The 16,070-nt window shown below is 28.3% G+C and overlaps 3 protein-coding genes across 4 annotated transcripts in view; 1 reads left to right on the forward strand and 2 right to left on the reverse strand.

Annotated features, from left to right (window-relative positions):
- The first annotated feature begins 5,404 nt into the window (after nucleotides 1–5,404).
- On the forward strand, nucleotides 5,405–8,173 carry LOC101511691 (sulfite exporter TauE/SafE family protein 5-like). The gene is made up of 3 exons (XM_004485603.4): nucleotides 5,405–6,315; nucleotides 7,038–7,319; nucleotides 7,775–8,173. The coding sequence occupies exons 1-3, from the start codon at nucleotides 5,500–5,502 to the stop codon at nucleotides 8,081–8,083; spliced, it is 1,407 nt and encodes a 468-aa protein (XP_004485660.1). The 5' UTR covers nucleotides 5,405–5,499; the 3' UTR covers nucleotides 8,084–8,173.
- A 549-nt stretch (nucleotides 8,174–8,722) lies between these two features.
- LOC101512012 (thioredoxin-like protein CXXS1) lies at nucleotides 8,723–11,280 on the reverse strand. 2 transcript variants are annotated; one of them, XM_004485605.4, is made up of 4 exons: nucleotides 11,151–11,280; nucleotides 10,895–11,033; nucleotides 10,630–10,752; nucleotides 8,723–9,114 (listed from the first exon to the last, which is right to left on the reverse strand). In XM_004485605.4, exons 2-4 carry the CDS (start codon nucleotides 10,991–10,993, stop codon nucleotides 8,962–8,964), a joined length of 375 nt encoding a protein of 124 aa, XP_004485662.1. In that variant the 5' UTR covers nucleotides 10,994–11,033; nucleotides 11,151–11,280; the 3' UTR covers nucleotides 8,723–8,961. The 2 variants fall into 2 exon arrangements, with proteins under 2 accessions (XP_004485662.1, XP_027193560.1); XM_027337759.2 differs by lacking the exon at nucleotides 11,151–11,280 and having other exon boundaries at nucleotides 10,895–11,144.
- A 1,635-nt stretch (nucleotides 11,281–12,915) lies between these two features.
- LOC101512562 (kinesin-like protein KIN-14C) overlaps nucleotides 12,916–16,070 on the reverse strand; it is a 7,014-nt gene continuing 3,859 nt past the window's right edge. The window contains exons 11-18 of the mRNA XM_073364877.1: nucleotides 16,029–16,070; nucleotides 15,808–15,917; nucleotides 14,989–15,150; nucleotides 14,705–14,892; nucleotides 14,388–14,469; nucleotides 14,206–14,310; nucleotides 14,003–14,107; nucleotides 12,916–13,421 (exon numbers count right to left, since the gene is read on the reverse strand). The exon at nucleotides 16,029–16,070 is cut by the window's right edge and continues 17 nt beyond it. Coding sequence (XP_073220978.1) covers nucleotides 13,242–13,421; nucleotides 14,003–14,107; nucleotides 14,206–14,310; nucleotides 14,388–14,469; nucleotides 14,705–14,892; nucleotides 14,989–15,150; nucleotides 15,808–15,917; nucleotides 16,029–16,070 — 974 coding nt within the window. The 3' untranslated portion in view covers nucleotides 12,916–13,241. The remainder of the gene's footprint in view (nucleotides 13,422–14,002; nucleotides 14,108–14,205; nucleotides 14,311–14,387; nucleotides 14,470–14,704; nucleotides 14,893–14,988; nucleotides 15,151–15,807; nucleotides 15,918–16,028) is intronic.

Genomic DNA, 16,070 nt, shown 5'->3' on the forward strand with positions numbered 1-16,070 from the left:
ATTTATTTTTCTCAATATTAAAAGTTATTTTTATTTTTTTTAAAGATCAAATTAGACCTTGCAATTTTTATCAGGACTAAACTGAATCTTCTTTCAAAATTAAAAAATAAATAAATAAAATTTCTATTGAGTATGAGTGTATGAGGTTTGCCAAGGCAATGTGAGGTTTAAAGTTTGGTAAGGTCTTATAGTGAACAAATCATGGAAATTGGATCTCAAATGTACAATCTTTATTAGATATATCAAAATGTAGGTAGGACAATGATATTCACATTAACCGACTAATAGACTAAAGCTCTGTGTAGATAAACAACCTTAAATCTAAGTATTTATAGTACAAGCATTTATTAAGTAAATGTTTATGTAAAAATTATTTTTTAATAAAATATAATTGTGTATGAGGCAGGTGTCTGGGTTGAAGATAAATTATTTATGTAATTTTTTCAATTAGTATCATGTAATGAATTGGAGTACCACTGATACTTGTCTTAATATATTTTGTTTAATAAAAATATAAATTATAAGCTATTATTAAAAACTTACAAATATAAAGTGAAAAAAACTTATAAACATGATTTCCACACATTTTTCTAAACAATCTTATAAATACAAATATTTATGTTAATTGAGAAGTTCATATAACTAAATTCGAATAGCTATAAATTGTGGAAGCTTCTATTTTTGGGGTATATCATCATGAAAAATTGCCAACTAACTCGTTGAGAACCTTGAGGCATATATGGCTAAGGATCATGCTTGTGATCAATATGAAGAAGCACTCATTCACTGTCTTTGAGATTGTATAAATTAATGCTAATTAAGTCTATTCTTCTCTACATATTTGGGATTGTTCTCCGACTTATAAGCTGAAATAGTTCTATTTTATGCTCTTAATATGACTAAAACTCGTTGGTGTTTTCTTTATTTTCTTGTTGTTTGTTTCCTTTCCCTCTAACCAAAAAAAGTTGAATTCTAATTAAGGCAAGAGCGTGTCTGAATTTATCTTTAAATCAACCTTCTTAATTAGTTGCTTGCTAAATTATTGTGTGATTTTTTTTTCCTTTTTTCTCAAAATCTAAACAAAAATAAGTTAAATTAAATTAAATTTATCTTCTTGAGTTATTTTTACTTATATTTTAATAAAATATGCAAAATAATAAACAAAAAGAGAAAAAAATTAGAGATAATTTTTGCATATATTAATGAAATGAGAAAAGATCGTTATAATAGTAGATATAATGAAATTTATATATTCAAATTATAATAACTAATTTCTAACTAAGATAAATTGACTTGTAGTTAATAACTAACTTGTAACTAATTTTACATATTTAATATCTCTGTAAGTAACAATGTGTTCGCGACCCTTCTAACAATGAGATTTTATGAAGATTTATTCTTTGTTTGAAATAAAAACAAAAAGAGTATAATACAATCTTGTTTCTTCTCTTTTTGTTGTAGTAGGTGTTGAATCGAGTTTATACCTTTATGCAAGATCTTCTCTTGCGTTTTTTTCAACGAAATTGCATGTGTAACTTTTTAGTCATTAAGACTTCTAAATGATAATTCAATTATAGATTTATTTAAAAAAAAAAAACAAGAACAATCTTTCTCTTTTGTTATTGGTTATGCTTTTATGCAAGATTTTACTTGCATTTTTTTTAACTTCAATTTAGTTAAAAAGAAGAAAAAAAAAATACTGCAAATCTTTAACAAATGCACTTGACTTCGTCTTTTTCATTCTTGACAAAAATTGTTAATATTGAAACAAGGTTGATATCAACGCATTGAACGGTTTTGTTGGCAAGCATGTTGCCTTTAATGCTCATTATTTGATGAGTTTCTTTTTTTTAATTATTATCATCACGATGATATAATTCTCACTTAGAATTTGAGAGAAAAAATAATAATAAGGAGAAATAACTAGTTTTGAATAGAGAGAATAGCAGAAAAATGAACAAATTGTTCAAGAATCAAATAAAAAAGAAAATATAAATTAATTAAATTTATATAAAACTTTTACAAAACAAATTTGAAAAAATAATAATTTAATGTTATGATATTATAATAGAATATACAAAATATTAATAATAAATATAAAAAATAAAGAAAATAAAATTAACTTTTGTGATGAAAAGAGAAAAGATCATTACAACAGTAAATATATATGAAACTTATATATCTAAATTAAAACAACTAATCTTTAACTAAAATAATTAATTTATAACTAATACCTAATTAAAATAATTAATTTATAATTAATTTTATATTTTTGGATAGATTTTTAGAAAGAAAACAAAAATCTCAGCGCATGATCTACATGTGATGTCTACCTATAATTTAAACAAAATTAACAAGAATAAAATAATCAAAAAATATCCTAACCAACATTATGTGAGTTTCTACCTGAAACACTAAAGAATTACATGTACAATTTTTTTATTTATGATCGGTTTATTTTTCAAACTTTCCAAACACTTTTTGAAAAGGTTGAAATAATATTATTTTATTAACTTGTTGATTAAAAAATAGCAGTTAAAGAATAAAGAGTATGTCGGTAATTGCTTTGGCGAGTATATTTCATAGGTGAATGGTTAAAAAGAAAGTATATAGATAGATTTGTCTTTTGTGTAGATCCATGTGACCTAACTTTTCTAGAATTAACCATGTCTCATGTCTATGACTAGTCTATTTGAGTATATATCCAAAATATATTTAAAAAAACGTGTCATTACATTTTGTCATGAAAAAATAATGTCATGCATTATGAGTCATCGTGCCACTATATACATGCCCCGTAAGTGAAAGTGCTTTTTGGCACACCCACTCACTATACCTAGTTTAACTGATCCAATACAACTACAGATATCTGCATGCATGCTTCTTCCAATATAAAGTTTCTAAGTATTTAAAATTTAATCTTAACTAGATTGCATGCATATATTTTAATTTATTTAATTTAAGTATATTTTAAAAAATATTAATATAATTAAGTTTTATGTTTAATTGTCAGATGATTATTGATATAATAGTTATATCAATAATATATATTTAATTTTATGAATATAATTTATAAAAGAGAAGCACCCAACAATAAAAGATATATATAAATAATTGAAATATATTTTAGAGGCAAGTAAGAGAGACATATATACTCTCAATTCTGAAGAATTTGAATAAATTTAAGTAGATGGCAAATAGATAATACTAAGTAGATAAAAAAAAAACGTATTGAATAGTAGTGTATAATTAATGTGAAAGATATTAGACAAAAGTTATGAAATAATAATGTGACGTTATAAAATAATATTTAAGTAGAAGATATAATATAAAATAATGGATGGTATATAATTAAAATTTGTGAAAAGCTATTTAAAAACTTCTATAAAGACATACACGTCAACTTTTTGACTGAAATTGAAAAATATTTATGTATATAAAAAAATATTATGAGATAAGATCGAAATCTATTTTAAATATATAAAATAGATATAGAAATCATACACTAAAACAAAAACAAAACCCTCACATCACTAATTCTTTTTAGTTAGATCACTGACTAAAAAAATAATAATAGTGATTCACTAATGATCTTGTGATAACCACCGTTCATATATACACTGTTAGAATTATATATAATTTGGATTAACTAGAACCAAAAATATTGGATAAATAGATACACGTATTTTTTTTTTCTTTTTCTTTTATAAAATGGAGGAGCTTTGATTATAGTTTTTAAATAACATTAATTGTTGTAAGAAAATTTATCACTTTTAAGAGCTAATCATAAAATGGAGTAATTTCACCAAAATATTTGAGGCACTGAATTTAAAAATTAAATATATTTTATTAACATACGAATTTTAAATTATAAATTTATGATAAATTGTAAACACAAATAAATAAAGAAATAATGAATCAAACGAATATGAAATTTTTGTAACACTAAATTTTTATATTATGAAAACAATTAATACTTTTTATGACAAGAGATGAAAAAAATATATAAATACAACATTTTTTAAGATAACATTATTAATAAAAAGTGATATAAAGTATAATTGTGTTGTTTAAATATTACTAGTCAATTTTAAATTAAGAAAATCATATACAAATCAATAGAAATTGATTTTATTTGATTTGATTAAGCTTTGACTCAAACATGAAAAAAAAATTGAAATCAAATTAATTGATTTTGATCAATTTTTGTGGTATAAAATTATTAGTTTCATTTTTGTATTTTATGGTGAAACTCGTAATACATAGTTGAAATTTAAGTTAAAAGATGTGTATATATTTTTTTCAGTTAGCATTTTAAAATTATTTTGTATATGTTATTTTTTATAAAATAAAAATGTTAGAGATTTTTGAGTGAAGATGGCTATCCCCCCTTATCTCACTACGTTCCGCCATGTTTCGTTCTAGATTTTTTTTAGAAGTTAAAAATAAAATAAAATAAACTGTTTAAATATTAAACTTTTCGAGTCACTTTTATAAAAATTATAATTTAAAAGGTAATTTTCTTTCAAAAAGTAAGTGATTTGAGTACGGTTTAAAAAATTAAGAAATAATTTCTAAATTGAAAGACAAAATCAGTCGATGTGAAGAAAAAAAAAACTTAAATTCTGAATTAAAAATCTCACATTTTATAATTTTAAAATATGTCTAATACAATTTTAAATTTTTTTCATATGTGAGTTTTTAACAAAGATAGTTAACATTTTGCATTCTTTAATCCGTAACAATTAGCTATATGGTCAAAAAGAAAAAACATGCGAGTAGGGAAATTTAGCACACTGTCTATAAGTTTCCAAATCAACGGCGCAGTGGTGTTGTTTTCCTTCATGCCTCTAATTTTGTCGCATTATTTATATTATTAACACTGCTTTATACTTACATAGTGACATCTCACATGTGTTTCCTTTCTCTTTTCATCTTTTATGCGCCCCACTTATCCTCCTTCAAATTTCTTCAAATTAATGCAATTTTTTCTTTTTTTTTTCCTAAATAATAAACTGTAGAGTTACTAAAATTATTCATCATGTTTGCAAAATCACAAGACACTTTAATCTAGTATTTTAAAAGAACAAAAATATAAAAGAAATAACATTTGTTGTTTAATTATAGATCTAGTTTAATATATTATATCTACGTATCTGAGTATAGAACGATTGCAATTATTATATATTTATTTCAATATTTAGAATCTACTTTTTACAATTTGTCTAAGTATTAGCTATAGCTAATAATTGTTTAAATGAAATGGCAAAGTAGTTAATTCTTAAATGATTGTGATTATAAATCAAAAAAGCATGTCACTTTTAAGTCATAATAAAAATGAATAGCAATGCATTAATTTGTTTTGGAGCAACAAGTGGTACTAATATCAATTCACCTATATAAAGACAGTGTAATTCCAATCAGCTTCATAGAGACGCATATATTCACCTCACCTCACTGCCTAAGTCCTTATCATTGCTGAAAAACTATCAAAAGCAAATGACAACTAAAAGTATTATTATATTTTTAGTTTTCACTTTTTTTGCATTCAATCCTTCAAATGCAAAACAAACACGACCCTTTTCATCTATGTTCAATATTGACCATGTTATACACAAAAAATTTCAGTTGAAAAATGTAACAGAAGAATTCCAAGAATCACAATTGTATATTTCACTACATTTGGTGGTAGCTGGATTCCTCTGCTTCATAGCTTCATCTATATCAAGTGCTGGTGGAATAGGTGGTGGTGGAATTTTCATACCAATACTAACTATTGTAGCTGGTTTAGACTTGAAAATAGCTTCAAGTTTATCAGCTTTTATGGTCACAGGAGGATCAGTTGCAAATGTTATATGCTATATGTTTACAACAAGTCCTAAATTTGGTGGCAAGTCATTGATTGATTATGACATAGCACTTTCATCTGAACCATGTATGTTGTTAGGAGTGAGTATTGGAGTTATTTGTAACCTTGTTTTTCCAGAATGGTTGATAACTTTAATGTTTGCTATATTTCTTGCTTGGTCTACCTCAAAAACTTGCAAAAGTGGAGTAATGTTTTGGAATATTGAATCAGAAGAGATGAGGCAAAATGGACTTGAAAAAGGGCTGCTAGAAAATGGAACTAGTGAAGAGGAAAGTAAAGGGTTGGTGAGAATGCTTAAGGAAAATGATGGACCAAAAATCATTGTTATGGTCCCTAAAGAGAATAGCAAATTGATGAGTATTCCGTGGTTGAAGTTATTGGCCTTACTTTTAGTGTGGTTCTCTTTCTTTTCCATTTATCTTCTTCGTGGCAATGGATATGGACAGGTGAGGTTTCTTTTGTTTCTTTTACAACCTTAAATATATGGTCCAACACTGAGCCTGCTTGTTATTATTATATTAATCTTTTATGCAATAAATTTATTAAATTTGATGCATGATTATATCTTGCGGAATGTTGGGACAGTAAAAAACTAACAAATAATAAAATAAAGGTCTTAGTTAGGAGAATGTTGCGTTAGACTTGTGGAAAGACCAAACGAGATAGGATTAAGAATGATAGCATTATAGATTGAGTGAAAGTAGGATTTATCATAGAAAAGATGGTGGAAATTCGACTTAAGTGATTTTGAAATGTGGAGAGGAGACTTGTAGATTCTGTAGTAAAGAGGGTTAATCAGATGGAGAGTAGTCAAATAGCTAGAAAAAGATAAATATCTTAAAAAAACTATAAGAGAAATTATTAAGAAAGATTTAAAGATTGATGAGTTTGATAGAGATATGATATATGACATTACATTATGGCATCATTTGATCCATGTAGCCGTCGACTAAGTGAGACAAGGCTTTGGTGGTTGTTGTTGTGGATTGACTTGTGAGTAGTGAGAATCAAATTAGTAGTAACATATTGCATAAGGCAACTTGATATTATACTTTATTATTTCAGTGTAATTCATGGCCTTCTACTTTTGATTATTATATGTTGTCTTTCCATATATTGCAATACATTTGATGAACCATTTTCTGATGCAAATTTTCGAACTCTGCAGAGAATCATTCCTATTGAACCATGTGGTGTTGGATATTGGATTATCTCATCAGTTCAAGTACCTCTAGCTGTGGTTTTCACTGCCTGGATGGTATTTAGGAAAGAAAGTCTTCAAGACCCAACTCTTATACCAGAAGTACAGTGTCAGAACAGAAATAGTCCATCAAAAAAGCTTGTTTTTCCATTGATGGCACTACTAGCAGGAATATTGGGTGGTGTTTTTGGAATTGGAGGTGGAATGTTGATAAGTCCACTTCTTCTTCAGGTTGGAATAGCCCCTGAGGTAAACTCCAATGTTACTTGCTTGAGGCTCTGTTTGATAAAAAGTAGTAGACACTGGATAACGTAACTAATAGCAAATAATAGATAAACTAGTAGATTGAATTTGGAGTTTTTTGTAAAATTAATGATTGAACTAACTGATAAATATAAAATGACATAAAAATATATTTTTAATTGAATTTTAAGATAATGAGAATAAAAAGGATAAACTATAATCTTAAACGCTACTTGATGCACCATCTCAAAAAACGTTATACACATGTTAGAGTAAAATTGTTACTAAACAGCTATATTTTCTTATCATATGAGCTTAATCCTTATAAGTTATCCATGGCCTTTCAGGCCTTCTTAATGTTTTCTACAATATGCATTACTCTGCAAACTATCATCTCATTGTTGATTATTGCAATAAGTAAACTGATATTTACCAAGTAATCAAATTTTGTTGTTTTATAGGTAACAGCAGCAACATGTTCTTTCATGGTTTTCTTCTCTGCTACCATGTCAGCCTTGCAATATCTGTTGTTGGGAATGGAACATGTACAGATTGCACTCATCTTGGCCATAATGTGTTTTGTTGCATCACTTCTTGGGTTATTAGTAGTGCAAAAAGCAATTCAGAAGTATGGAAGACCCTCTTTAATTGTCTTCTCAGTTAGCATAGTGATGTCTTTAAGTGTTGTTCTAATGACTAGCTTTGGGGCCATAAAGATTTGGGGAGACTACAAATCAGGGAAATACATGGGGTTCAAACCACCCTGTTAAAACAGTTTTTGTTAGATAAATTTTTGGTTGTATTTTCATCTCATTGGAATCTTGTCATCAATATCATATATAGTTTATGTTCAAGTTAAACCTTGGAACTTCTGTTGTTCTACAATGTTACATGTTACATGGATCAAATTTCAATATGAACAAATTTTGCAAAGAATAATATTTGTAGAGACCAAATGCTAGGAAAACAAGGTTCTGGTAAAATGTAAAATAGTTATATTTTAATTTCTCCAATAAGAGCCACATAAGATCTAAAATAAATATTAAACACATTCCAGAGACTAATTCTAATGTGAACAAATTTTGCAGAGACTAAAATAAAACAACAAAGACAATACCAAAATATGACATATTTGCAAGAACAAAAAACAAAACAAAAATTACTAGGACTAAAAACAAAAAATATAGATATTTACAGGGGTCAAATACATATTTAAACGTCAAATATATCACATGCACAAGAACATGTAAAAGTGTAAAAGATGGCAAAATACTTGCGTCTTCTTTCTGACCATAATAAACAGGTAAATACTTACCAAAAGAACAAATAAACATCATCAATGATTCACCATCCAAATGGAAGAATACCAGAAAAAGTATTTGATGTTCAACACCGTTTGTTCACTGGAATTATACAAAAAAGCAATTCAATTTGAAAGCTAATAAAATATACAAAGTTTAGCTGACATAAAAAGTGTAGACAATACTAGTAACCATTAACTAAAGCATTGAGTTAATGGAACTTGGAAATTACACTTGAAGAAATGACATAAAACATTACAAAAGGCTTTGAGCAAGATGCTATAGTACAGGACTACAAACACACTTCTTACAACTTGCAAAGGGAAAATATCATACAGATGCTTGTACTAAGCAATTGAAGCATGAGTGGACTGAACAAATCCATCTATCCTTTTCTTAATCTCTTCTGGATTGGCACCAACTAGCTTCTCCAATGGAGCACCATCCTTCAAAAACAAAAATGTTGGCATTGCCTTTATATCATTCTTGGTGGCCACCTCCTGAACCCCGTAAAAATTTCCAATGCATTATATTTCCATCAATAAACATATCAAACCATTAGATTAAAAATCACATAAAAAATTTACTTTTCTATTTCAATGCCTCAAGCATGAACATAACACAGGCAAAGCATGCCATCAAATCAATCAAGTGAAGTATGCATATCAGAAACATGAATTTAAGATGCTTTTAAGCAGAATATATAGAAATTTCTTGTTCAGGAGTAAACACTAGTTGTCAAATGAATGAATAGTATGAGGTGGGACTATATCCCTTGATCTCATGCGCGAATCTGAAATTTTAGATCTTGACTATAACTTCTTAATCCACACAAAAGATCATGCAAAGATTGTATATTTTTTTAATAACAAAATAAATTCGCTAACCATGTTAGTTATCCGCATAGAACTAGATAAACATTTTAGAATACATGTTATACAGTTAGAGTATCCAGTAAACATTTGGCAAGACAGTCCATAAAAGGATAAAGCTCAATCAACAGATGTTAGACCCACAGTCTGTTTCTTAGCATTAGCGAACAGCTCACATCATTTGTTGGATTCAAATGTATTTTAACTGATATGGACAAAACCTATATGTAACTGCATCATGTAATGTTAACTAAATGAATGTGATTATCAATTCCATCTGCTCTTTAGATGGTATCAGAGCTTCCTAACTCTGTCGAGTCAAATCCTTGTCTGATTCCTCTGCAATGTTCATTCCTCCACATTTCCTACTCGTCGCGCTAGCACGATCTTTCAAATTTCAGAAAATAAGACTTATTGTCAACTTCAGTGGTTCCACAACGATTGAGCCTATTGCATTATACTTTTTCTATGTCAAAAGAATAGTTGACGAATTCTGTCATTGGTCATGTCACTTTGGATAATGTCCTTCATGGTATCAACACAGAATATAAAAAATTTACTGTCTCAATCCAAACAAGAGATTCCTATTTTTCTTAGGAAGAACTTCACAACCATTTAGTTGCTCATGAGGGATATAAAAAGAAATCGACCACTCTCTAAAATTCAAATTCCCATTGCGAATTTGCATCATAAACAAGCCTTCGCCATACAACCCATTTCTCTCAACAACAACAAAGAACTTTTAACATCGTAATGATGTCGGATCTCCATCCAAATGCTCTATACAGTAACAACCCTTTCTCATCTAGCCAAAGAATTTGAAAGTGATCAATACAGTAGACACTATGTCAATTATATGACTTAGTAGAACAATATAGCACTAAAACTTTTAAATAAACTCCAACACAATCACAACTTGTAAAAAAAGGTTTTGATCCAAATGATGTATTCAATAAACATTTATGGTTTATCCATATAAAGGTTTTGATGCAAACAATAAGAATAAGAACTTGGGCAGTGTTCAACTTATATAGTTCTTTGATAAGTTACTAACTAATAAGCAGATATACATGAATGGAAAAAAAAATGTGCATCCAGGCACAAAACAAGTACAATGTTTAAAAGAGATGAGGAAAAAATTACCTTGACTTCATCAACATCAACAGAGAGAAACAGAAAATCTGGATAATTTGATGCTAGTTCTTCAAAATATGGAATCATAGCCACTGACGGCATGCACCATGAAGCAGTGAAGTGAACAACAATCTAAGATCCATTCCACAAAATACAAATTGAATCAAAACTAGAAAACCCAATATACCCATTTTCAGAGTGAGACTCTTTGTGATGAAATCAAAGATCAAGAATTACAAAAAATGCAAACTTTGACATAAAATGGTTGACTTACAAGTGAATTGTGATTAGAAGCTTGATTGAGATTGAATTCCCATGATTGCAAAGAATCAATGACCAACACCCTTGACTTGTTTTGTTCTATGGTTTCCATTACTACCCTCACTCAACTTCTGCTTGATGAATTGATCTATCTGGAAGAAAGAAAAAAACAAGAAAAAGACAAGTGTTTCACTGTTTTAGTATGTGCAGCTGAAGACAGTCTTAAACAGAATGGATACTAATTGAGATGACAGCAGACAAATCCTTACATTATTTTCTTCAATGGATAAGGACGACACCCTAACATGTATCTTCTCCTGCTATAAAAAAAAAGTAATAATAATTTAATTCAAAATGAAAACTGTGTGCCAAATAAATTAAATAAAACTACTATTTATTTATTATCTATTTAAGTTTTAACACAATTCTTACACGTAGATATTATTAAGCTGAGTAATATATTCTGAATACGAACCAGAGACTTGTCAATATGTGAGTTTTTTTTTTTTAGTAATTACTATCTCAATAAAAAAAAACTACTATTTAATTTACATAATAACATGTCAAGTTTTATATCAAATAAAAATTAGCTTTTTTTTTCAAAGTTTATTATTTAAAATAGGTATTTTTCCGATCACAAATTTATTTTACTTTACGAAAACTACATCAGATTCTTTTTAATCAAACAATCTCTTATTTTATTAAATTTTTTATCATTAAAAATTTACAGTTTTATTTTTGGTCTATTTTTATTCAACACTATAATTAAACTCTCGTTGACAAGAACTATGTTACAATTTTAGATAAAAACTAAAAAAATAACGGTAATTATGTTAATTTAAATGGGATTTTATTGAATTAAAGACGATTTATTTTTTGAATGCTAAGTAAAATTTTGACAAAAGTGTTAATAATTTTGTAAGTGTACAAAAGGCAAGACGAATCAAAGAGATAAAGGAAAAGATGTGGGGTAATAGTCCACTATCATCTCCATCCAACTTTGTGGTTGAGTGTCTAGAGTATTTTTATATTTATATATATTTAAGTAAAAATAAGTTTAACAGTAGATTTTATTGTAAAAAATATATTTAAATTTAAAAATTACAAATTTTAATTTCACATTAAAATTAAAATATGTTAAATTCAATTTTATAATTTCAAAATTGATTTTAATTCCTCCAAAATAAAAATAAAATATGTAAAGTCTTATGTTAAATATCACATGTGATCTTTTAACTTAATTTCAATTAATGTTTTAGTCATTTTATCTTTCTTTTTTTCGATTTAATTTTTTATTTTAATTTTAAGTGACAATTTGATCTTTTATGTTTTTAAAATGTCAACAATGTTATCATTTTTTGCAAAAATTCAAAAAATTCATCAAAATTTTCAAACAAAATCCATAAAATTAATAACTATTTTCAATATAATGCATATTTCATCAAATTCATAACTTAAATCTTCAAATAAACTCATATTTTTATTCTTTATTTGATGTTATTGGAGATTAAAAATATGAATTTGATAAAATTTATATTATATTAAAGATAATTAATTTTATAGGTTTTATTTAAAAAATTTGATAAATTTTTTGAATTTCTGTAAAAAAAATAATAACATTGTTGACATTTTAAAACATAAAAAATTAAATTGTCACTTAAAAATTAAAATATATGACTAAATTGAGAGAAAAATAATAAAAAACGTAAATAATAAATTAAATTAAATTAAAAAACCACGGCAGTATTTAGCTTATATATATAAAAAATAAAAAATAAAACAATTAATTTTATGAAGTAAGTTCAAAAAATGTGGCAATTGTGAGGTAGATAATTTTATGAATTAACTCATTACCATCTTTACAAACTTCTATCAACAATATCTTTCCAAGCTGTAAATAAAACTCTAAAATTATATACAGTTAATTATTATATTTTTATAAATACTTTAATATACCAACGGAGTTGGATTCAGAACACCTTAAAATCAACATTATTGGTAATTAAATCAACATTTCATATGACCCACACAATATGTTAACAGCTGTTGACATGCCATTTACCTTGCAAAGTAGCAAGAAGTAATCAAATGATGTTGTTTTACATAGAGATTACAATCAACGAGCCGCTCAAAATAAAATAAATTTTGTCATGTCATGGTTAAATGATACAAGACATCCCAAACACCATTGAGGCTATAGCCAAGCCTCTACAAGCTCAATTCTCTAAAAATTAACACAATTACATTTACTAAAGGCTAAAACACCACCTTCTATCCCTGCAAAAGCAGTACAAATAATAGTTATTATTTGGTTATGGACTATGAGCTGTTTGTGCCACTGGCTAGCAGACCTTTCTTTCTTAGCCATAGCTCAAACGAGAATCAGAGGACTTTGTGGATGTCTGACGCCGAGGAATACCAATCTCACAAGAATTTACTCTCGCAGCAAAACGAAGAGAGCAAAGTGACTCTCCAGTCGAAGATGGGTCAGGCGAAATATTTACAAACATTAAAGTCTTAGAATCTCCGCCAAGACATGGCTGCCAAAAAGGATAAAACGCAGAGTTAAAAATATAATCATAACCAAAAGCAAAAATAAAACATGACCAGAAACCAACTACAAGTTTGGTTTGTGTAAGTGAAGATAGTTAAGTAAACCAGAAAGTTAAGCAGAATACGATTATACTCAGACACAATCTCATTCATTCCTTAAAATTGCAATCATATTGTTCTTTTATAATTTCTTATTTACCTTAATATATGGAAATTGTTTTTTTTACCAAAATTCAGGAAAATGCCCTTTTATATTAGTTTTTATCGTTCGTAAAAAATTGAAGTGGCGAATTATATGTGACTGAGGTACATTTGTGAACTAATAAATGAACAAAGATTTGAAATATTTTACTGGGTTCAACATTTAGGAGCTGAATATAGCTTCCTCAGTTGAGGTCTAAGACATGATGATATATGACTTGATATTTCAAATTTTGAACGAATTGCCATTTAACAATAATTTTGTTTTGCTTCTTTACTGAAATAATATTAAAATTTATAAGTTATAATTAATGAAAATAAAGCTAAAGGTAACAACAAGGAATGCATGTAATCAAGTTTTACATACCTGGAGAAGGGTAGTCAGTTTAGAATTTCTAAAGGGGACATGATCCTCTTTCTTTGCTAAAGCAAAAATGACATCACTCAAACAGGAAAGACTTTTGTTTATAGCCTGACAGACATATACAGCAAACATTTAATACTAGAGGATTAATGAAACTAAAGTTATCAACATAGAACTCAAGTCATAAGAATGAAAATCAAAGACACCTTAGCTTCATTCAAACGGTCCCCAGTGGCTCCACTCTTCGACAGCCTTTCACTTCCAGCGAGATCAATCAGGTTTAACACACCTTGAACCTGTTGTTCAGTGTTCTACAGACCAGATAAAAGTAAATCAGGAGACAGTAGATAAAGAACAGCAAATATATCAATATATAAAAAATCAGTACCTCATTAATGCCAAATATTCGCAATGTAAAAACGAAGTGACTTCGTGATGACTGTTCATTCATCTGTGTTTTTCCTACTGACCTGGAAAAGTGTAAGGGTCATTTAAAAATCAAAGGCCACTATAACCTACCCCAAAAACAGAATTGCATTGTATCTAGTACATTAAAGAATTAAACTTTGAAACTGTGTCAAAAACAAAAATTGATTTTGAAGTAGCTTTACAGTATCAAGAAACCTGGCAAATGCATTCTTGCATAACTTCACAACAAAACAAAATCACTAGATTAAAATTTGTAGATTTCACTCATAATTTCACCTGCTTTGTGCAGCCTTTTGTAGGAGGGTGGAAATCTCATCTGCACCGCAAACATCCACAATAGTCAGGTCTGGAACATGTGTGTTTTTTCCATTGGCATCATGTATAATAGTGTACTTCTTTCCAGGATTTTCTGTTGGTGATAACAAATCCCTAATGGTCTCGTTGTAGATTTCAAGTACTGATGCCTACAAATATTTTACACAAATTGTTAAGCTTCCACTGATATTTGTATCTAATGCAAATGAAAATCATGAGAAAGTAGTGCACAATAGTATATTCACCTGCATTGTGTACTTCCACCCTTGATCTTTCAGGGACTGGCTAACCAGGAATATTTGTTCAAGTGAACGGGGTATCAAGCCTTTCAGACCAGGGGGACCAGGCCTGCCAACCATCGTATACGTTTTTCCAGAACCTGTTTGCCCATAAGCAAAAATACAAACCTGCCACGATAAACCATGAAACCTTTGTCAGCCAGCCAGGGAAGAGTTTATCTAGTAATAGCCAAAACAACACAAGTAAAAATATAAAACAAAAAGGCCCCAGTAAGATTTGCCCATAATAGCATACCCAGACATAGCTACACAAAAGTCCCTGTGATCAAAATACTGTGCCAGATTTTGTACTGAATGGAAACATATTATAGAGAACATATACAAGCTCAACTTCAGTTTTAAGTAGTTTTTACTTTATTAATATACGAAATGAAATAATGACATTTACCAGAGTCGACAGCCTGAGAAACTGAGATAAAGAGACCAGCAAGCAACAGACAGAAGATATAGCAACCAAAAAATTAAAAAATTTATTCCTATAATGAAGTCCAAAATCAACAATACAAAACATTGCACTTCAAAAAAAATCCACGAAAAAACCGTAAATAGCCAAAATGGCTACACAACTCTGAATTTGCTACAAGTCAAGGTGCATCAAAGAAATTTGTACTATGTGAATAAGTCTCCAAAGCCAAGAGTCGCTGTTCTTCAATCTTGCAAGTTGAAACGTTATATATAGTTTCCATTCTTTGTTTTGCTTATTTTTTATATATGTATTAAGTTCAGTATTAATAGTTAATCAAAAGAAGGGATAGTAGAAATCACCTTGTACCCATCAAGTGCGCTTTGTACAAGCTGTGAAATCTCAGTGAAAACATCCTCCTGAGAAGCCTCCTGATTAAATACTTTGTCAAATGTAAAAGAATACTTCTGCCCTGCATATTTTCAAGTGATGAAATTATTTTAATTGAATAGGCACATATATTACATGAAACATATTAGACAAGTGGCCAACGAGGAGAGAGGAAAGAAGCCTGTGTACATACCGCTCTGTGCCAATTCAATGCCCCGGCCAAGAGCTTCTGTTG

The sequence above is a fragment of the Cicer arietinum genome, chromosome 1 (genome assembly GCF_000331145.2).
Source record: "Cicer arietinum cultivar CDC Frontier isolate Library 1 chromosome 1, Cicar.CDCFrontier_v2.0, whole genome shotgun sequence".
Classification (NCBI taxonomy): domain Eukaryota; kingdom Viridiplantae; phylum Streptophyta; class Magnoliopsida; order Fabales; family Fabaceae; genus Cicer; species Cicer arietinum.